Genomic DNA, 24,467 nt, shown 5'->3' on the forward strand with positions numbered 1-24,467 from the left:
TCCGTACTGGTGGCACGTAAAAAGCACCATTTGAGCGTGATTGTTACCAGCGTCGCCTTACTGGCACTTGTGCCAGTGGCATGTGAACAAAACATTCGAGCGAGGTCGTTGCCAGTGCCGCTGGACTGACTCCTGTGCAGGTGGTACGTAAAAAGCACCATTTGAGCGTGGCCATTGCCAGTACCGCCAGACTGGCCCTCATGCCGGTGGCAGGTAAAAGCACCCATTACACTCTTGGAGTGGTTGGCGTTAGGAAGGGCATCTAGCTGTAGAAACTCTGCTAGATTAAATTCGAGTCTGGTGCAGCTATCTGGTTCGCCAGTCCTCAGTCAAATCGTCCAGCCCATGCTAGCATGGAAAGCAGACGATAAACGATGATTATGATGATGATGATGAACATCACCAGGGAGTCCTAGATCTAGTAACAACACATCCCACCATTGTACAAATACAATAAACTTTTCAAGGACCTCAATGTTAAAGTGCTTCCTGTCAACACCATTTTATTTCTGGTATCTATTTCTGTTTTATTGAACATATTTCTCTAGATTGTTAGCAGCATTTCATCCATCTTAGCAGCATTTCATCCATCTATATATTCTGGGTTCAAATTCCATTGAGGTCAACTTTGCCTTTCATCATTTCAGGGTCAATGAAATAAGTATCAGTTGAACACTGGGGTGAATGTAAATGACCATCCTCCACCCAACAAGACTTTAGACCTTATGTCTGTAGTAGAAATGATATTAGTCAATGATTTATTTATTGTTTATTTATTAATAATCTACTAAGTGAAAGAGAATTTGGTCTTGAATTGAGATATTTTAGCATCATCTATAAATACCAGCAATCCAAGTGATATTGGGATTTGTGGATCCGGAGCAGGAGTAGAGTTATCATATTGCATCATCCTTTCATTAATGAATTAAAATTTTTAAAAAACAACCCATTAATTTAGTGATGTATTTTAAATGTAAAGTCTCTGCATGCAGGTGGACTTAGGAAGGGAGACTAATTATTGCAATAAGAGTAAATAACACTAATTTGTTTGATTTTACAAAACCTTTCAATGCAGAAGATAAAGTCATAACTCATATTTTTTTTTTTCTAATGGGAGCTGAGCAGCTGAGATGTTGCAGAGACTAACTGGAGTACAAGTTCAGTTCTGAGATAGGAAATCAATGACCAGAATATCTTGCAAGCATATAAGAAGACCCCTATGTGTAATCAACTTAGTTGTATTCAACCTACTTTGGTAAGTAAAAGTGACATGGCAATAGGCAAAAATCAGTAACAATAGATAAAAAAACACATTCACAATATACACCAATAATCATTATGTCATATCCATAAATTTCATCTAAATTCATGCAATAGGCATTATATTTTTATGACTTTTATACTGGGTTAACTGTATTTCATCAAAATCTCTAAGTTTCTAATAGGACTGGTAGATTTATATAGAGAAAGCACAGCTGGACTTAAAAAGATGAATTGTACATATACATAAAAAATAAAAAATTGAAAATATTCACAAAGCATTAAAAAGTAAGAGTTAAAATTTGGTTCTCATTACCTGAGGAATAATGGACAGTTTACATCTCAAATCACGTAATCCAATATTACAGATGTGTATATCATCAATAGTTATCTCTCCTTCAGGTTCCACCAATCGGAAAAGAACATTGATAAGAGAGCTTTTTCCAGCACCAGTTCGACCAACAATTCCAATCTGTGGATGAAGATAGCAGTACAATAAAACATTATGATAATGGTAATTGTTGCTACTGCAGAAGTACATAGATGTATACATAATTAGATAGATATTCCCTATTAATCAACCCCAAAGGTCAGTCCAGCTTCTTTACAAATAGAATCAAACCCTGGGAAAATAATGATTGTGTGCCTTAATCCTTTCATTACTGTATTTTGAGATGCTCTGGGTTTCTTTCAATTAATTTTAAACATAACAAAGAATTTAGTAAAATAACTTAGTTGTCATTAAGCTAGTGTTAGGAGCATAAATTGTGACTAAAGGTTGGTGGAAGATTTTAATTCAAAACTAAAGGAAACAAGACATTTGCACTACAGAGCCAGAGGTGGTTTCAGCTGGGTTGGTATCGAAAGGGTTAATGACAATATAATGATGCTGATAATGATGGCGATGGATAATGATGATAATTATGATGATGATGATATTTAAATTAGAGAAATTATAAGAAAGAAATTGAAGTAAAATCTAGGAGAATGTTCAAAGAAAGTTTCTTACCTTTTCTTGAGATGCAATCATAAAGTCAAGATGTTTCAAAACAAAATCTGCATTTTCTGAATACTTCAATGATAAATTTCGAGCTGAAATAGCCCCTCTTTGGGGCCAGTCATCAGGTGGTTTCTGAGAAGGCTCTGAGTCTAAGCTAGCTTCTGTTGGTAATTTAGAATATTCAATAACACGTTCAACAGCTACAATCTACAAAAATAAAGAAACAATGTAGTTAGTTAAATCAGCTCCAGTACTTAACTGGTACTGATTTTATTGTCTCTGGTAGGATGAAAGGTAAAGCTAACCATGCCAAGATTTTAACTCATAATACAGAAACTCAGGTCAGGTGTAGGAGCACGGACCATTGTAGCATGTTGCAGCATTCACCATTTGTCAGTATATTCCCGGACCCTTTCGGGCATCCTGTATCCTGTTGAGCAGAGCCCTAGTCAGTCACCATCTCTGCAAGATATCTCCTCATCTGCCATGACCATGTGGTTGGCCAACATAAGCCATCAACCCAACTAGATCCTCAGTGGAGAGAACATGGTAAGCGGGGTCTAACTCAAAAAATCGAGCAAATCATACAAGTAATAGGATGCATAATAATATACAACAACAAAACTAAATACCACAAGGTATTCCTTGCTATTCTACTGGTTCTGCCAGTCAGTCTCCGCTGCAAAAGAATAATTCTTAATACTTGAAACTGAATATGGTTGCACAGCAATGCAGTTAAAAAGTTTGGTTTACATTCACAGGTTCTGAGTTTTGATTCTACTATGAGGTACCTTGTACAGGTATTGGGTTGCCCAGAAAGTCTGTGCCGATTTTTAAAGGAAAGAAAAAGGTCAATAAATATTTGCCATTACATTTTTAATCAACCAAATATGAACCATTTTGTTGCACAATGTGTCTCCATCTTTCCTTTAACTTGAAAATACCCTCTTCCCACAATTGAGGTGGTTTCATGGCAAATAAGTCAAAAGGTAAGCTACTATAAATCGGCACAAACTTTCTGGACAACCCAATATTTTCAAACATAGCTTTGATTTGACCCAACCCTTGTGTGGAAAACTGGTTTGGTAGAAATTGAGCCAGTTTTCCACACTGTATCAGGATGGACTGTCATATACAAATACATAAGTCTATCTGAAAATTATGTTAAGATACAAGTGTCTGTGGAACACCCAGCCACATTATTCAATAAATAAATACTTCCAGTAATTTAACAACTGGAACACAGAAATTCCTTTCTTAGATTCCTTTCTGCTGTTCTAAATATCCATCATTAAGTGCAATAAGTCATATAATGAAAATAGCATATACACTCTTTCAAACACAAAATCTGCTTAAGCTCCTTCCCAAGTCGTATAGATTCATAGGTTTGGTTTCCCAGATTCTCTGGTGTATATACTCCCACTGGATAGGATGCCAGCCCATCACAGGATTACTCATTTTTGCCAGCTGAGTGGAATGGAGCAACATGAAATGAAGTGTTTCTTTAAAGAACACAATGCAATGTCCAGTCCAAGAATTGAAACCACAATCTTATGATGATGAGCCCAACACTCTAACCACTATACTATGCTCCTTCACTTCAAAACCTACTGATGTAGACCAAATATTTTCTTTCTCAGGGCTTAGTCAAAGGAGGAAGGGCGATGCCCATGACCGTTTGCAAGGCTTCCAAGATATGTGAGGAAAAGGGAGGAGTTAGCTTCAGAACCAGTTCAAATACAGTGGACAGCACTAAGAGCGTCTAAGGGCCAAACAATAATGTTGAAGTGGTTAAGGGACAAGTACCAAGATCATGTAATGTGAGTCTACCCAAAAGGCTTGGGTTGGTTTTAGGTTATATGAAAGAAGACATTTGCCCTTCAATATATTAGACCTCTTCAATAGACCATTCACTTCTGTAGTTTTTAATGTCCCCAGCATTAAATATGTGAACACTTTTTTTAACTATTCTTTATTTACACTTTGGCTTTTATATAACATTTCAAAAAGTATGAATGTTATGCATTTCTTTTAAAGGGCAAATACATAATTTTTTTTTACCTGAAAACTGATAAATATATACTTACATTGTTTTCAACATCAACTGTCTGTCTTATGAACCACTGGAACATACCAGTTAATACAAAAGAATAACTCACAGACAAACCAACAGTTCCAGCATCTAATCCTGGAAAACAGTTTTAAACAATACAGGTTAGTATTCTAATGAAATATTATATTAAAAAAAAAAATTCATAAAGATTTGTTGAATTAACAGAATATACTATTTATATTCTATTATTATTCTTATTTATTTTCTTCAACCACCATATTGTATGCTGTTCAGTCCCCAAACTATTTCTAATTGAACAGATCTACAATTAATTATATTCAAGGCAAGAAAATTCAATATTTGTTTTTCCAGACATTATATTATCCAGTACATCTTTTTTAAGATGGTAGGGTGAGGTTTGAGAGAGAAATATATCTTCTATTTCTAGCAGGTCAAGCAACACATAGTGATTCCTTTATTGACTGGCTCCCTTGTTTCACCTCTCACCACATTCATCATCATCATTATCAACCTTTAATATCCTCCTTCCAAGCTGGCATGAGTTGGATGGATTAACAAGATCCAATGAATCAAAGAACTGCTTCACATTCCAGAGTCTGCTTCGGCATGGTTTCTATGGCTGTATGTCCTTTCTAACACCAACCACTTTATAATGCACTCAGAATTCTTTACAGAGTGTACTGGGAGCCTTTTACATAGTATTGACACCAGTAAAGTCACCAAGTAACTTGCAAGACACAAAAAGAAAGCCCATCATCTGAATGGGAGTGAAGTGAAGAGGGAAATAGCTTTATGTCAGGTGTTGAGAGGGTAAATAAATTATAATAGAGGAACAGGAAAAGGTGTCTTGCTGTAGTGGAGATACATAGCTACCGCACACATTTCATTGAATATTATTTTTTTTTATACATCATTACTGAGGTATTGTTTAGATATTATTTAGATATTGTGAAGTATATTTGCCACCTAAATGTGGCTGACCCATATGGAGCGATGCTACTGTAGTTTATAGCCCCAGGAAGACATCTCCTCCAGCTGGCTATTGACACACTATCTGTGCCCTATCAGTATTTGCAGAAGGGAAATCATCGTTCCCATCTCTAACCTGACATGATACACATGGACCCGGGTTTCTGAGTAGTAACCCATCATCAGCACGTGACAATCACCAGCTAGGGATGAGAAGTGATATCTCCAATGCAAATATATATGCTTTTTCTGGTGACTTTTTGTCTCTGGAAAAAGTATAATATTGGAGATATCACTTCTCATCCCTAGCTGGTGATTGCCATGCACTGATGACAGGTTACTACCCAGAAACCCAGGTCTATGTGTCAGGCTAGAGATAGGAACGACAATTTCCCTTTGCAAATACTGATAGGGCACAGACAGTGTGTCATTTGCCAGCTGGAGGAGATGTCTTCCTGGGGTTATAAACTACAGTAGCATCGCTCCATATGGGTCAGCACATTTAGGTGGCAAATATACTTCACGATGTCATGCTGCTACTGTTTATATCTCACTCAGAGATTTATTATTGCTTGTTTATTTAGATATTGTTGTTTAGATAATAAAATAATAGAAATGCTGTAGCTAACCTTGCTTCATAATACATACACATATTTCATGATATATGATAATTATTATTGATGATGATGCTGGTGTTGGTGGTGGTGAGAATGATGATGACACAATGACAATAACTGGTAGTTTTAGTGATAGAGATGATGGTGATGATGATGAGGAGGAGGAGGATGGAGAGGAGGAAGAGATCTTCCTTAGTATTATTATTATTATCAAAGATGATAAAAGAAGAGAAAGTTATGAGGAAAAGCAAACAAATTCTTTAGTTTTTCAATATTTGCCTAATATTTAATACTTACTGCCAGACAAAGGGATACTTGCAAAGATCACAGCAAATATAAAAAGACTACAAAGAAGATCAAGTCGAACTGACAACCATCTTGTAGTAGCAATGAAGAGAAACCAAGCCTCTGTATGAATGTCTTGAAAATCATCAAAGTCTGTCAGAAATTGCTGTTGTGATTTAAAAGCTCTAATAGTGTTAAGCCCTTCAATAGATGAACTTATATGTGAGAAGACTGGGCTGCGAGCTGCAATACAAATAATGTAAAAGATATCATATACAAAAGTTTAAAGAGCAAAACTATTTATATGAGATTATGTTCATTTCTCGTTTTTTATATATGTTATAGTGAAAGAAGAGAGGCTTGACTTTTGATACAGCTGACAAGGTCAGCAGAGAAGGATAGATGTTTAGATCACATAATATGAAGCTGTCTTATTATTCTAGGGAGGCCAACTTTTCATCATGATGACTTGCTTTTCTATTTTTAATACATTCTGGGAGATTCAAATGTGAGTATGCAAACTGCTGTTGAGTTTAGTTACAGGAGAACAACTCCTATTAGCTAAATATGTGTTCATGATACATTTGATTAATTAATGTAAGCCAGTGTTTCAACATCATTGTGTCTCATCAGTCAAAGATATCCCAGACTAATGAATCTAACAAGAGTTTGTGGCTCTTGTTTATAACTTCAGCAAACAAGTTATTTGCAGATACATAATGATGTCTGCCAACTAATAATAAATCACCATATGCACTTATGAACAGAGATAATCAAAATGATGACTTATATATCTATTCATAATACATTTTGGTAAATTTAAATGTGTAAAACACAATTCTTCATGTATTCCAGTTAGTTTAGATACCAAAATAGGTGAACAGAGAGCATGTGTCAATGTGTCTGGAAAAACATTGCCCTTACCAGGATGATAATTTATGGTGTAAAAAAAAAAAAAGACACACGCATATAGACATATACATACATATGTAATTATGTACATACACATGTATGTATGTACGTGTGTATGTATATGTATGTGTCTATATATGTATGTCTTTGTCCCCACCACTGCTTGACAACCGGTGTTGGTGTGTTTACATTCCTGTAACTTAGTGGTTCAGTAAAAGAACCTGATGGAATAAGTACTAGGCTGTAGAAAAAAGTAAGTCCTAGGTTCAGTTTGTTCAACTAAAACCTTTCAAGGCAGTGTCCCAGCATGGCCACAGTCAAATGACTCAAACAAGTAATAGATAAAATAAGCATTATATTTGACTAAATAATCTGAATGACAAAGGGTTAAGCAACAATTTGTGCAACTGAATCAATGGAACAACCTATCTTTTGGTGATTAATGCAATGAACAGATTCAGTGGTGGTGGAAGAGAAAACATAAATAGGAGAGAATTTGAAGTAAGATTAACCTTACCTACAGTTTCTAGTCTTTTAAGACTTCTTGATGTTTGAATATAGTATTGTCTTACAAAAACAAAAAGCACTAATATGATAAAGGCTGCTATGAAAATATATGGATTGGTCGATCCGGTCACAAATATAACACTCAATGTCAAGAAAAAACACTGTAAAGAGACAGGGAAAAAAACAAAAACAAAATAGAATTTGATTAACCAAGAATCGATATTAGCAGAAAAGAATTTATCAGAAAGATAAATGGCAATTTGGTGATTTGCTGTGCTTGAGAAGACACATCAAGCTGAATGAAATTGTAGTCATGGCCAGTGCTGGTGACAAGTGAAAAGCACCCATGCCAGGGATATGTAAGAGGCACTTGTACTGATGACATGTAAAAAGCACCTGTGCCAGTGACATGTAAAAGGCTCCCATGCTTGTGACATGCAAGTGGTACCCGTGCCAGTGATACATAAAAGGCTCCTGTTCTGGTGACACGTAAAAGCACTTGTGCCACTGACACCTAACAGACACACAGTACACTCTGTAGACTGGTTGACATTAGGAAAGGCATCCAGCTGTAGAAATCAAACCAAAGCAGACTGGAGCCTGATGCAGCCAGCTCTTTGGCTTACCAGCTCCAGTCAAACCATCTAACCCATGCCAGCATGGAAAACGGATGCTAAATGATGATGATAATGATGCTAAAATATTCAATGTGCACCTGTTTTACTCTATTTTTATGCAACATGCAAAACTAAGGAGCAAATAATAGAATACCTGTAGGAAGTCTACAATACTACTTGGTAGAATATCATCAATGAGACCTATGTCTTTGGAAAAGCGATTTAGAACACGACCTAGAAAAAGAAAAAGGAAAATGGCAGCATTATCATTTATAGGTTTAGTCTTTCAGTGTGGTTCTTAACATATGGTTTGACCATTAAAGTGTGTATTTTGATCACTAAAGGTTATAGTTTGATTTCTAAAATATATGGCCTGATCACTAAGGTGTATGGTTTGATCACTGAAGTCTATGGCTTGGTCATCATAGTGTCTATTGTGTGTGTGTGTGTGTGTATGTACATATGTATATATGTATCTTTTGACAATGTTCATCAGCAATAAAACCAGTAAACTGGTACAAAAATCATTTGTGATATTTGTTCGGTTCAAATTGCACAGAAAAGCACACATTACTCTTGCCATTCTAAAAGCAGTGAACCAGTGATGACCTATTGGAAACATGTAACTACTGTGACAAAATATAAAATATAAAAATATATATGACAAGCCATATCACTACAATATAAAATAGATACATACATATATACATACATACATACACAAATATACAAGCACATGCACACACGCATGTAACAAGGTCTTAGAACAGTGGTTCCCAAACTTTTTGGAGCTGCTCCCCACTTGACACCCAAGCCACATTCCTAACACCCCCACCCCAACTAATCATCACACAGACCTTTCTGAAGCAAATTCAATTTTTATTTTCACAAATAAAAATTAACCTAATGAACCCATTATATTGTTGTTTTTACATAAATCGATACCTCATTATCACCCCACTTTTTACATGAATCAGTACCCCATTATCGCACCACTTTTCTTCAATGCCCCCTTGGAACTTTCCATTGCTCCCTGGGGGCAATACCACTCACTTTGGGAACCATTGTCTTAGACAGACAAATACAGCCTCCATAACAGACTGAAAAAGTTACAAAAGAGCTTTGAGACAAAAAAAAAAAAACACAATGTACAGTTTAACGAAGTTAAATAAACAAATCAATTAGTTAGTTGGATATATAATCAATTGACTAATAAAAAAGATGTGGATCTAAACCAGTGCATGTATTAATAATATTGGCATAATGTCTCTGCTGAGACACAACAAAATTTGTTTCAACACAAGAATTCCCATAAAGACTCTTGTAAACCAGACACAAAAATGAATTTAAAAAAAAAAATTAAATAAATGAAATAGAAGTATAGAAATCTCTTACCAACAGGGTTTTCATCAAAAAAGGCTATTTTAGCACGCATTAAGCTGTCATACATAGAATTATGTAGTGTTACTGAAGATTGAATGCAGCTCCAATAGAACATGAAAGCTTTCAAGAGACTAAATAGAAATATTCCTAAAGTGAGTGCTGAATAAATGTAAAGGTTTTGTTTAAAATCAATTGTTACAATTGTAACATTTGTATTATTATAACCATCGTCTAACAGTTTGTTGTGCTCTTGTAAAGCAACGTAGCGTAGTTGTTCCTTGTTGGACCTGGAAAGAAGAGAACAACAGAAGTTAATATAGAATCATCATTATTGTTAATCTGTAACATGATAAAAGGCTTCATATTTAGTGGGAAGGGAAGAAGATCAACAAGGGAGTCTCTACAAGGTCAATATATCTGCTTGAAATATCAGCCGAACACCTCTGAAACCATATTATCATTTCAAGGAAGGAAAGACACATTACATAATGTAGTTTTAGACAGCCTTATACACAGACAAAAATGATCACAGCCAGAATCCCTTTTCTTGTGTTATAGTGAACCCAGAGCTAAGCAACAATAACAACAACATCATCATTACGAATGAACCAACAGAAAAATCTTTGTTTAGTTGCTTGACCAGCAAGAATTAACAGTCACATTACCTTCAAACTACCTTCTTACCATCTTTAAAAAAGGGAGAATACTTTCAATGAAAATACAATGGGACTGCTATGGGTGCAATACTTTAGTCTTGGTCATAGGTCTACTCCAAAAAAGATGAAACAGTGATAAACACTAGTAGTTACTACCATCATTATCATTACAAGTTACATGTAATGATATATATATATATATTTGAAGGCAGTGAACTGACAGAAACGTCAGCATGCTGGGTAAAATACTTAGTGGCATTTTGTCTGTCTTTATGTTCTGAGTTCAACTTCCACCAAGGTCAACTTTGCCTTTCATCCTTTCGGGGTTAATAAATTAAGTACCAGTTGTGTACAGGGGTCATCCCCAAAAATTTTGGACCTTGTGCCTAGAGTAGAAAAGAAGATATATATACATATATTTGAAAAAATGAAGAAAAGCCATTTCTATTCGTTTTTTCAGATACTAGGGATAGATGAGTGGTTGGTGAGAGCCATACAAGCATGTACTGGGATGCTGTCGGTAAGGTGAGGGTTGGCAATGAGTATAATAAAGAATTCCAGGTAGAAGTAGGGTTTTACCAAGGATCAGTCTTCAGGCTCCTCTAATTCATCATAGCCCTCCTGGCAATAACAAAGGGATTCAAAACAGGCTGCCCCTGGAAGTACCCTATGCTGATGAAATTGCTCTAATAGTTGAGTCACTACCAGAACTAGAGGAGAAAGTTCAGGTGTGGAAGCAAAGTCTAGAATCAAAGGGCTTTTGAGTCAATCTAGCAAAGCCCAGCCTCAGTAAGTAGGAAGGCAGACAAATCACATATCCCTTCAGGTAGATGGCTCTGCTTGATCTGTAGAAAAGGCGTAGCTAGAAACTCCATACGATGTACCCAGTGTAAGCTATGAACACATAAGAGGTGCAGCAATATCAAAGAAAGGTTAATTGAGAAGACAGTTTTTGTGTGTAGCAGATGCACAGAGGCAATAAACACCGAAGAAGTACAGAAAACAGATTCCATCACAGGCCAGGGGGAAAAACTAGAAGTAGTTGATATCTTCCAGTACCTAGGTGACCAAGTCAGTAGCAGGGGTGGATGCTCTCAGAGTGTAGCTGCAAGAATAGCCTGAGCAAAGTTCAGAGAGCTTCTACCTCTGCTGGTAACAAAGGTCCTCTCACTCAGAGTGAAAGGTAGACTGTATGATGCATGTGTGTGAACAGCCATGCTACATAGCAGTGAAACATGGGCTGTGACTGCTGAGGACATGTGTAGGCTTGAAAGGAATGATACTAGTATGCTCCGCTGGATGTGTAATGTCAGTGAGCTTACACTACAAAGTGTAAGCACCCTGAAAGAAAAGTTGGACATAAGAAGCATCAGATGTGGCATGCAAGAGAGATGACTGTGCTGGTATGGTTATGTGTTGTGTATGGATGAGGACAGCTGTGTGAAGAAGTGTCACACCCTAACAGTGGAGGGAACCTGTGGAAGAGGTAAGCCCAGGAAAACCTGGGATGAGGTGGTGAAGCACGACCTTTGAACTTTGGGCCTCACAGAGGCAATGACAAGTGACTGAGACCTTTGGAGATATGCTGTACTTGAGAAGACCTGGCAAGCCAAATGAGATCATAGCTGTGACTGTTGCCAGTGTCGCATGATCAGCCTGTTTAAAAGTACCCTTCAATTGTCCAGCAATATGCTGTGCATCAGAAGACCTGTTGAGTCAAGTGAAATCATTGTCAGGGCTGTTGCCAGTACCACCTGACTGGCCTCCGTGCTAGTGGCACTCTCGGAATGGTTGGGGTTAGGAAGGGCATCCAGCTGTAGAAACCTTGCCAGAATGGATTGGAGCCCCTGATGCAGCCTCCTGACTTGCCAGTCCTCAGTGAAACCGTCCAACCCATGCCAGCATGGAAAGTTAAATGATGATGATGATGATGATGTGCACCACAATAAGGTTACTCCAACAATAGTGATAAGTTTATACCAGTACTAGCAAGACCACATAATCAATTAAGACATTGTAAAATGAGCCAACACAAGACTACTGAAATTACTGAAGAACTAAGATTAAAACAGGTCACATACTCTGTCTACCAGAACAACACCATTCTAAAACAGCTTTCAAAGGGACACTACAAAAGGGAAAAAGAAAAAAAGGCTGAAAATTACATGGTGTATCACATGGCTCAATACAGAGAAAATCACAGCCAACAGAAACCAGAGATATCAACTTGTTGCCCAACATGCTCAATGAAAAACACAGATATTAATAGTTCATAGGCTTGGGAACAGTGGGTGCAAGCACACACCCTAAAATTGTTGGTGGGCAATGAATATGCTTTGAACATCCTCCTGAAAAACTGGGTTTGCATCCCCTAAGTAAATTTCATTCCCACATTTATGTGATAGTCTGTGCAATGCTTCACTCAGTCCTCAGTAACCTTGATTTAGGTGTCTATACAGTACAATCAATTGTTGACTCAACTCAATATTTCCAAGCAAAAATCAAGCTAAACAGGTAGGAAGAAACATAATAAAGAATGATGCGTAGGAGTGGCTGTGTGGTAAGTAGCTTGGTTGCCAACCACATGGTTCCGGGTTCAGTCCCACTGCGTGGCACCTTGGGCAAGTGTCTTCTACTATAGCCTCGGGCTGACCAAAGCCTTGTGAGTGGATTTGGTAGACGGAAACTGAAAGAAGCCTGTCGTATATATATGTATATGTATATATATGTGTGTGTGGGTGTTTGTGTGTCTGTGTTTGTCCCCCCAACATCGCTTGACAACCGATGCTGGTGTGTTTACGTCCCCATAACTTAGCGGTTCAGCAAAAGAGATCGATAGAATAAGTACTAGGCTTCCAAAGAATAAGTCCTGGGGTTGATTTGCTCGACTAAAGGCAGTGCTCCAGCATGGCCGCAGTCAAATTACTGAAACAATTAAAAGAATAAAAAAGAGTATATGAATAGAAATATCTTACCACATGGCTATCCAAAAATCTGTGGCAACACAGAATAGAACTGAGAGGATGAATGCAATAAAAGTAAATAGCCCAAAGATAAGATGTGCGCCAGCTTTTAGATATTCATAATAAACATTAAATTTGACATGTCCAGTTTCAGATGCTTCTGCCTTGATTTGTACAGGCTCAGGCTCCTAATGAAGGTAAAATATAAAACATTTTATTTATTCACTTTTATAGTTTTTAATGATAATTAAAAAATAGATGAAAGTATTTGACACGAAGAAGAAGTATATAAACATTGTCTAGTGGTTAGGGTGTTGCACTGATGATAGTAAAATCATGGTTTCACTTATAAAATATAATGAACTTATTGTATACAATGCTCAGATGCACTGTTCAAAACTACCTGGATAGTTTGAGGAAAGGTTGTATATCATCATCATCATCATCATCATCGTTTAACGTCTGCTTTCCATGCTAGCATGGGTTGGACGACTTGACTGAGGACTGGTGAAACCGGATGGCAACACCAGGCTCCAATCTAAATTTGGCAGAGTTTCTACAGCTGGATGCCCTTCCTAACGCCAACCACTCAGAGAGGTTTGAGAAAATCTGAGATGACTATACTAAGTGTGTAGAAAACTCTAATGTAATCTGAGATGACCATGCTTTGTGTATAGAAAGTTCAAGTATAGTCTAAGAAAACCTATGCGACACCCATGTATATATGCAGTCAGAAAGAATCTATGAGTTTTCTGTACAAAATGTGTACAAGCTTGTATATAGTCTGAGAGTATCTATGAGATTACAAAGCTAATGTAGAAAGCTCATATATAGTGTGAGAGAATCTATAATATGGCCATTCTAAGGTGTTTTTGAGTCAGTGTAGATTTGAAGTGAGAGCAGTTCATCATTTTATTTGAAAGCTTATCAATAATTCATCATACAGAGCGCATCTTATATAAACTTAATTTGTCACAAATTCTCTTTTTATATACCTCCAAACTACATAACTTAATGTGTTTACTCGGCATCTTGGGGTTGGTAGCCTGCGCTCTTAACCACTAGGCCATATGCTCGTGGGCAATTATGGAGTGAATTTTAGGGCTTATAAATCTAATATTCTCCTATCCTTCCTTAATACCAAGTTCGATTCCAGGCAGTGACCTTAATAATAATAATAATAATAACATAAAAAAAAAAAAATTAATGTGTTTACTTCATGATTTACGCGTTAACACTTCAGCAAATTATAGAAAAGCTAGATTTCATTAAAGCTCCTTCAAAACCAAAGATGAAGTGCATCCAGTGTTGTCTCTTACACTTACCAATAAAAATTTTACTTAAGAAGAAATATAATAATATTATTAAGCTTTTACCACATGTGTAAGCATAATTTAGCTCTTATAATATTTTAATCATTAATTATACTTTCACCTACTTAACTGACCAATTTATCGTCATCATCATCATCAGCGTTTAACATCCGCTTTCCATGCTAGCATGGGTTGGATGATTTGACTGAGGACTGGTGATCCAGATGGCTACACCAGGCTCCAGTCTGATTTGGCAGAGTTTCTACAGCTGGATGCCCTTCCTAACGCTAACCACTCCGAGAGTGTGGTGGGTGCTTTTATGTGCCACCAGCACGAAGGCCAGTCAGGTGGTACTGGCAACGGCCACGCTCAAAATGGTGTATTTTATGTGCCACCTGCACAGGAGCCAGTCCAGTGGCACTGGCAACGAACTCATTCAAATGACTTTTCAAGTGCCAGGAAGGCAACACTGGTAACGATCACACTCGAACAGTGGTGCCATCACAATTTCGCTTGTAGATTAATATCTAATTTGTTAGTATATTTCTTGTATGAGTGGGAAGTGAAAGTTATTACATAATCATAGTAATTTGTTTGGATGTTTCATGAGTGGTGATAGTTGTATTTGTCTCACCAAATACTTCAGTTTTTTTCACTCTCCCTCTCCCTCACACACAACACCACCAATATCAATATATCCTGATCGTTGACAATATGTTAAAGTGTATTATTATTCCTAAAAACTATCATCCTATTATCCAACATCTCTAAGGTCATGGAGACAGCCATTAAAAAAACAACCTTCTCCGTCACCTTGAATATTTCTACAAACTAGAATCTGCTGAAGAACTACTTTCCTATGCCACTCATCAGTAGGGCTCGTGTACTTAAGAAATTTGGTGAAAACAGTGCTGTTGTTTTTAGCAGCAGTAGTAACAACAATAAATCATACACAAAATAAAATATGTCAAGTAAATAACCCAATTCCTCACATAGCCTAGTCATGGATAACACACAACTAAATTCTTCACAATTACTACAAAAAAAAATTAGATCTCACAATCTCTAATAATCTCTTATAGCAACCCCACATATATAAAACATAACTATATTACAAAGATCAGAGTCTTTGTAATTTCCCAAATATTTCAGCTTTGAAATAATTCCTAACTCTTTACAAAGTTGTAACGGTTATAAGATTGATTGATTGAGATAATTTTTTATAAGATAATATCTATTTTTGCCGTTACATTCTATGTTGCCATACCACGATGGGTAGGCCAGTGTAATAGTATATAAAACATGCAAGGTTAAGGATTTAGGCCTGTATCTGTATGTTCCTTCTTTTATAGCAGTAATTGTATAGAGAGAGATGGTAGGGTTATAGAGAAAAGGAATTACTAGTTCGTATGCCTGCTTGTGTCCATGGTTTCAGATGTCCAGTCGCCACCGACCAGCGACCAAGCTGGTGACTAAAGAGAGAAAGAGGAAGTTTTCTTGGAGTGTCCTGTTTTTATAGCCATGAAGCAGGGCAGTGAGTGCAAAGGATTTAGCTTGTTTACCTCAATTCTAGATGGAGCAGAAGAGGTCAGAAAAAGATCAAGTGGTGGAGACCGCTTCGGCCTAGCTATTCAAATATGGGTAAAGTGGATCGAATCCACTTCACGCCTGCCAGGTTCCTATAAAGTCATATGTATAAGACAATGCTGCTGCTATACACAAATATTCTAGCTCTTATCCAAAAACAATTTTGTTAATTGCTAAAAATTCAATCAGCAGTTTCACATACTATTTTACAAATCTGCTGTTTCTGCACTATGTAACTAAAATGGCTCTGCTTCCCTAAATTAGTCAACTGCATACTTTGTCCACGTGGGCCCTCTTGCTTAACTTTCTTCTCATCCTTACTGTATTTCACATCCTGAAACTCACTAAACACTTTCTTTCCAGAATTGTAACACACCCTCTGGAATTTACTACTAACTCACATTTTATCTGCAGGCATGCAATCATTTGGACGAGGTCTCTGATCTGAATTTAACCCAATATTTTGCAATAACCTGAGTTGTGGTTTCTTACTTATTTCTCTCTCAAGAGTTTTGAAAATTCTTCAAAAATGCCATGGATACTGTCCTTCCTCTCGACTAAATTATAAAAAAAAATCTTATAATTCTGTTTTAATCATCATCATCATCATCATCATCGTTTAACGTCCATTTTCCATGCTGGCATGGGTTGAACGGTTTGACTGAGGTCTGGAAAGTCAGCAGCTGCACCAGGCTCCAATCTGAACTGGCAATTTTTCTACAGCTGGATGCCCTCCGAGAGTGTAGTAGGTGCTTTTTATGTGCCATCAACATGGGGTCCAGTCAGGTGGCACTGGCATCAACCACACTCAAATGGTGCTTTTTACGTGTCACCGGCACAGGAGCCAGTCAGGCGGACCTGGCATTGAACATGTTCAGATGGTACTTTTTATGTGCCACCAGCATGGGAGCCAATCCTCTCGTTTTGGTTTAACATGCTATCAATTCTTGGTATTCATAAAACATCAGCTGCATTTGATCCACAAATGTCATTAGCACTGCTTCTACTCATTTTAACATTTTATCTAAGGAATCAATAGAACATTAAATCAATATCAGAAATTGATAGAACCTTAATCTTTGTTGTTACCATATTTCTGCTGAAATTCAATGCCTTTGTCTCAATTTTGAAAATAATGGAGAATTTGTTAAAATAACTTCATCATTAAGCTGGTGTTTGGACCATAAACAAAAATGAAATTTTGATAGAAAGCTTGAATTTAGATCACTTTAAATAAGAAGTTTCTATCATAGACCCAGAAGCAGTCTCAGGTGTGGTGGTATCAAAAGGATTAAGATAATAATGGGAATGGGTAGAAGATTAAAACAATAACAAGAATTAATAGCAAGTTAAACAAAAATAATAGGAATTGATAGAACATTAATCAGAATTATGAAATATTAAAAAAAATTTAGTCAAGATAGGAAGGGTAGTATCCATGGCATTTTTCAAAACATGTGAGAGAAAAATAGGTAAGAAACTACAACTCAGTTCTATATTTAAAAGATGAGGAATTATGTACATTATTTACAATTGACGGATATTTGTCTTCATCTTGTTTGTTGTTAACACAACGTTTCGGCTGATATATCCTCCAGCCTTCATCAGGTGTCTTGGGGAAATTTCGAACCCAGGTTCAAAATTTCCACAAGACACCTGATGAAGGCTGGAGGGTATATCAGCCGAAACGTTGTGTTAACAACAAACAAGATGAGGAAAAATATCCGTCAATTGTAAATAATGTAAATAGTGTAAACTACAACTCATATGTTATTGCAGGATATCAGGTCATACTCAGCTCAGAGACTTGGTCCAAATGGTTGCAACAGAGAGAACTCCACTAAAGGTACTGAAGAGCCAGGTGGTAGTATTAAACCAGGTGATAGATTAGATTTATCATCCAAGAACAGGCACAAGCAATCCAAAGGCTTTTCACAAAGTTTCTGTCTAACTGATTTCACTCACAAGGTCTGGGTTGACACAGTGCAATGGTAGAAGGCATTTGCCCAAGAAAACACACATTAGAATAAAATCTGGGAATTCTTAATCACACAGTCATAATACTTTCTGCTATAGGTACAAGGCCTGACATTTTTGGAGAAAGAGCTAACTGATTATACCAACCCCAGAACTCAACTGGAACTTATTTTATCTGTCCCAAAAGATGAAAGGCAAAGTTGACCTCTGAGGAACTTGAACTCAGAACGTTAAGATGGAAGATGTGCTACTAAGAATTTTTTCCATTGTGCTAACAATTCTGCCAGCTCACCACCTTAAATCACACAGCCATAATAATTAAACTGATTGAAAGGAAGAGACAGAAAACCATTAGAATATTAACAAATTAGACCAAATTAAAATAATAACAAATTAAAATTCTTACAATTTCATTCCCAATTGAGCATAAAGACAACATGGAACCAATCCTGTTTGAGATGTCTGTCATGGATGTTGAAGTTTCCCTTAAATCAATGTAAGAAAGAGACTTTGGTATATTTTCAGAGTCTTCTTTATTATTCTTATTCAGCAATGCAGCAAAATTGACTCCTGATTCCAAGAGCTTATCAAAGGAACCTTCTCCAACAAGCTTTCCCTGAAAATGGAATGCATGAAAATCTTAAAATCATTTAGTAGTAGTAGTAGTAGTAGTAGTAGTAGTAGTAGTAGTAGTAGTAGCAGCAGCAGCAGCAGTTGTTGTTGTTGCAAGGGTCACGTAACATATGGGGATGTTTATACATGCAATAAATGGGATATGGGGGGAAAACAAAGTACAATACAATGAATGAGCTAAAAAATTATTTAAACAGTTAGTAAAAGAACTCAAACACACAGAGGATGAGAAGTTTCTACTAAGAAAACATCAGGATATCCAAAATTTTGGCAATCTTCAGCAAACAAGAGTCTCTAAGATTGCCCTTGATCATCTTCAGCCTCAGCCTGACATTCATTCCCCATCTCCTTAGTCAGTAATGTATTTATTTTGTCCTCTTGTAGGTTCAGAATCAAACCAAGTAGGCTCTAGTTCTCCTTTTAAATTTACATAAGGTTTAGGCATTCCAGAGGAGTTGTTGTCACTTTCCAAGGAACTTCCATTCATTTGCTTCCTTTTGCCATTTTTTTCTCTTGTTCTCCCCTATAGTTTCTCTCTATCTTCCAAGATCCATCTTCTCTCCATTATTGAAAGATGATGGGTTGTACCTTTGCACCATAATTTCTGGTAGTTCTGCACATGGAAGAACATAACCTTTAGCTTTACAGTGATCTACCTTAAAATATTTCAGACACTGAGAATGAAGCAGTCTTGTTTGTCTGTTTCTGTCCTGGAGCTGCAATTAGTGTTGCAACAATAAGTGGTACAGCCATGGTCTTCATTTCTTGAGCTCCATTTTCTTGTTTTGCCTTTCCTCTTCTTTTCAGCAGAAGTTCTCTCAAATGGCCTTATCACACATGTAGCACATGAACCTTCTACTTTGGATTCTCAATATGGCTGACCTTTTCTCTCCGCCCACTAAGGGATAAAACTCCAGGATTTCTATATGGTCATTGAGGTCATCAAGACCTGGATGTCAGCAAATCCCACCCAATGAAATGTTATTTGGAGGCATCTCTTTACTCACAACCAGCCTGTTTTGTACTGCAAAAGGACAGCATTTGTACCAATGACTTTGAAAACCAGAGGTATGTCACTTCCTTCTGACTGCTTCTTAGGGAAATTCCACAGGCAGAAAGGTACTATTTTTTATAACATACTTCTACACTTGTTTTGCTTGAAGTCGGCTCAAACAAAGTACCACTCTTTGACTTACAACACTAGCAAAAGATGAGCTATTGTTGCTGTTGATGGTGGTGGTGGTAGCACTTTTGTTATTGTCATTTAAGTACCTCTCAAATTGTAACTCTTTATTTTTACCATTTAGTCAGAAAGGGAAAGACAGCACTCAGAATCCTTTATTTTTCAGGGCTTCCAAAACTGATGGGAGAAAAAGCAGAAGTTATCCTCAGACTGGAAATCTGATATGAATATTTGCAACAGAATGAACTCCAGTAAAACACTCCAACTCTGTGTTTATAACTGTGTATGCCTGTTTAATTGTCATATTTTTCTTTTTTTTAATTTAATGCTTTCAAAAAATTCTTTCGGTGGTGAAGGTGTCATGTTCACTGCTATTGCAGCAAACACCTTCTATTGCTACCATATTTGTGGCCATTTTGCTTCACATCTCATCATCATCATCGTCATTGTAATCATTGTTTAATATCCATGTTTGCAGGGGTTGGATGGAATATGTGAAGGTGGGTTTCTCTACAGCCAGATGCCCTTCCTGTTGCCAACCCTCACTTGTTTCCAAATAAGATAACAGTCCCTGTTATGTTTTCATGAAAGACTGGAAATGAAAGACACTACTTGCATGATGGTGACATTCGTTTTCAATTATCTCATGAAGTCAAGGCAAGGAGACAGTAGTACACACACACACACACACCCACATACCCATGCTCACACATATGGATGCATGCACACACACACACACACACACACATGATGGGCTTCTTTCAGTTTTCATCAACTAAACCCAATCACAAGGCTCTGGTTGGCCTGAGGCTATAGTAGAAGACACTTGCCCAAGGTAGACTGAACCTGAGACCATGTGGTTGGAAAGCAAACTTCTTACCACACAGCCACACCTGCATCTAAATAGTACAAATGGGTATCATGCAGACATTAAAAGTAATGTTTAGACAAATTTTCTTTTCCACCCCAGATAATGAATCACCATTGTCAATGAGAAACAGAAACCCTTTTTTGTCCATATATGACCAGATATGTTATCCAGTTCTGCATGTTCAACAACAGCCCAGTTCTGTATGTCCTGCACAGGTTAGGTACAAACTGAACCTTCATGTTCTCTTATTTAAACATTTCACCTTAGATTGCTTACAAGCAGTTAATTACAAACAGGGTGTAAAGTTACTTTAAATTAAGGCACAGCAAATTTTTAATTTATCATTAAATAAGTATACCTGGTCAAGGATTATAATGTGGTCAGCATCTGGCAAAAACTGTAATTGATGGGTCACTAAAATACGTGGTTTGTCTTTTAAGTATCCATTGATGCAACTATAATTAGGAAAGAAAGAAAGAGAGAGAGAGAGAGAGCAATTGATTAGATGAACCCTGAGGTAAAATAGATCTTAACTTTTATATTTATTAATTAGTCAAAGAAGGGAGGGATGTGATCATGACTTTTACAAGCTCACTTAGATTGAGGTCAATAATATTCAGCTTGGTTTATTCTGTTGATCATACTTTCAAAACTAACCAACTTTGTGTTCAAATTCACCTATAGTGTCTGTTTCACTTTACTATTTTATTTCCCTCTTTTTGTTTTTGTATCTTTTTTTTAAGAAAAATTATTATGATCTCAATTCATCATCATCATCATCGTTTAACGTCCGCTTTCCATGCTAGCATGGGTTGAACGATTTGACTGAGGACTGGTGAAACCGGATGGCTACAGCAGGCTCCAATCTGATTTGGCAGAGTTTCTACAGCTGGATGCCCTTCCTAACCTCAACCACTCTGAGAGTGTAGTGGGTGCTTTTACGTGCCACCAGCACGAGGACAGTCAGGCGGTACTGGCAACGGCCACGCTCAAATAGTGTATTTTATGTGCCACCCGCACAAGAGCCAGTCCAGGGGCACTGGCAACGATCTCGCTCGAAAGTCCATTACTCATGCCATGGGCACAAGTGCCAGAAAGGCGACGCTGGGCACAGGTGCCATCCCAATTTCGCTTTCGCTTGCCTCAATAAGTCTTCACAAGCTGGGAAAGCATATTTAGCCTAAATATCTTTCTCTTCGGCACAGTCTTCAGCACACACACACACACAAAAAAGTTAAATTTTATTATAGCACCAGCTGTACAAAAGGTAACCTTCCTCTCAAAATTAATGGCCATGTGCCTAAATCAGAAACATCAGAATCATTAGCATTTCTTCTGGTTCTTTACATTCTGAGTTCAAATCCCACTGAGGTCAACTTTACCTTTCATCTTTTCAGGGTTGATAAAATAAAGTACCAGTCAAAGTAATCAACAAATTCCTTCCCCTAAAATTGCAGGCCTTGTGCTAAAATTAGAAAAAAATACAGGTGTTTTCGGAATACCTGGAATCTTGTAGCCTTTGGTACCAAGCTACTTGTTTTCTTCAAGAATCAAATACTTGCCTGACAATTTTTGCCATGCCCAGGAGGCAAATTTTTTGCAACAGCTCTACTGGACACTCTATTTCTATTTTCTTAAGATGAAACATAGTAATTCTAGTTAAAGCTGATCGCTTACTGCCTCATAGTAAATACACATACATATTCGCATACCTATGTGCACACATATACACTCACGGCATGTCCATAATATCAGCATAGGTATACACACACACATACATATTTCTGTATGCAAAAAAGAAGATATACAAAGATCACAAAGTTAAGGAAATATATAAAAATAAATTCGTTCTTTTTTTCTATTTATTTTAATCCTTTCCTATGTTTTTTGAAATGACATGTTAATTCAAAAAACATAGCAAAAAGATTAAAATAAATAGGAAGAAAAAAAGAACAAATTTATCTGAGAACCAATAGAAAATGTTCTAACAACTATTAGCATTTATTCACAATAACAAGGGAAGATATTTTAACAATGTAACTCCTTATTCACTTGGTCTACAAATAAGATAGGACGGTCAGAGCTCTAATCAGTGGAATAGCTAATAGGAGAGCAAGGGGAGTAACCACTACCTCAGCCCAGCACATTTTTCTAAATTGACACCATTTTAATAATTGAGAAATAAATTAAAAATTGTTTGGTATGTGTCACAACACCTTTTTTTTTTATGTGCTTGCTCCCAATAACTTTAGAACCCTGCTAAGCCTCTGGCTCTAATGCCTTTGTTCTGTGAGATCAGGAGCCAAAAGCTATAAAAACAGCATCATCGTTCATCGTTTAACGTCCCCTTTCCATGCTAGCATGGGTTGGACCATTTGACTGAGGACTAGTGAAACCAGATGGCAACACCAGGCTCCAATCTAATTTGGCAGAGTTTCTACAGCTGGATGCCCTTCCTAATGCCAACCACTCAGAGAGTGTAGTGGGTGCGTTTACGTGTCACCCGCACGAGGGCCAGTCAGGCGGTACTGGCAACGGCCATGCTCAAAATGGTGTCTTTTATGTGCCACCTGCACAAGAGCCAGTCCAGGGGCACTGGCAACGATCTCACTTGGCTTGCCGGGTCTTCTTAGCATACACTATTTTTAATGCCATTGTCAACATTAACCTCAGTACCTGAGTTACACCGTCTATGACCACCTAGTCCGATTGGTATGTCACCAAAGAAACAAAAATTCATGTGATTATTTGACCTGTTAAAAACAGTAGCTAAATTCTCTCAAATCACACATTACTGTCTGAAAAATTAGGAAGACCACATTGTATGATGTACTCCTGGATAAACCATGGCTGAATAAAAAGGAGGTGATTATGGCTGGAACACTTTAGATCATAAATCTGCATAAATCCAGGTAGGAATAAGGATAAACAGCAACAATCACCATACAACAATACAGTAAAAACAAAAAAGAAGAAAAGTTAATGTAAACAAAATGTAATTTGATGGAGAGAAAGAAATTGAGGAATAGGTGAGTGGGAAAAAGAGAGAGAGAGAGAGTAAGAGAGTGAAAGAGAGCAGAAAAAAAAAGACAAACACACATACTACACAAATAAGAATAAACATGGAAAACTTACTTATTGAAAATGTGTCTGCCAACATTAGTATCTACAGCACTCAATGGATCATCCAAAATATAAATATCAGCATCCATATAAAGAGCTCGTGCCAAACTTACACGAGCTCTTTGGCCACCACTTAAAGTAATACCTCTTTCACCAACCAATGTGAAGTCACCATTTGGCAAGATGGACAGATCCTTAAAGAAAATATATATCAAATGTGTCACTACAAAATGATATGAAGCAATGCAATAAGAATTTAGATAAAAATTTTATACACAAAAGGATCATACATGAGTATGTGTGTATACTCTTTTACTCTTTTACTTGTTTCAGTCATCTGACTGCGGCCATGCTGGAGCACCGCCTTTAGTCGAGCAAATCGACCCTAGGACTTATTCTTTGGAAGCCTAGTACTTATTCTATCAGTCTCTTTTACCGAACCGCTAAGTCACTGGGATGTAAACACACTAGCATTGGTTGTCAAGCGATGTTGGGGGGACAAACACAGACACACACACATACATATATATATATATA

The 24,467-nt window shown here is 37.1% G+C and overlaps 1 protein-coding gene across 3 annotated transcripts in view; it reads right to left on the reverse strand.

The window, feature by feature from the left end:
• Positions 1-24,467, reverse strand: part of LOC106883579 (ATP-binding cassette sub-family C member 4) — a 146,239-nt gene that overhangs the window by 7,066 nt on the left and 114,706 nt on the right. For all 3 annotated transcript variants that reach the window (XM_052971339.1, XM_052971338.1, XM_052971336.1), the window contains exons 12-22: positions 23,943-24,124; positions 21,166-21,262; positions 18,527-18,736; positions 13,256-13,431; positions 9,637-9,911; positions 8,396-8,475; positions 7,635-7,785; positions 6,218-6,448; positions 4,348-4,448; positions 2,270-2,467; positions 1,577-1,732 (exon numbers count right to left, since the gene is read on the reverse strand). In XM_052971339.1, coding sequence (XP_052827299.1) covers positions 1,577-1,732; positions 2,270-2,467; positions 4,348-4,448; positions 6,218-6,448; positions 7,635-7,785; positions 8,396-8,475; positions 9,637-9,911; positions 13,256-13,431; positions 18,527-18,736; positions 21,166-21,262; positions 23,943-24,124 — 1,857 coding nt within the window. The remainder of the gene's footprint in view (positions 1-1,576; positions 1,733-2,269; positions 2,468-4,347; positions 4,449-6,217; positions 6,449-7,634; positions 7,786-8,395; positions 8,476-9,636; positions 9,912-13,255; positions 13,432-18,526; positions 18,737-21,165; positions 21,263-23,942; positions 24,125-24,467) is intronic.

The sequence above is a fragment of the Octopus bimaculoides genome, chromosome 1 (assembly GCF_001194135.2).
Source record: "Octopus bimaculoides isolate UCB-OBI-ISO-001 chromosome 1, ASM119413v2, whole genome shotgun sequence".
Taxonomy (NCBI): Eukaryota; Metazoa; Mollusca; class Cephalopoda; order Octopoda; family Octopodidae; genus Octopus; species Octopus bimaculoides.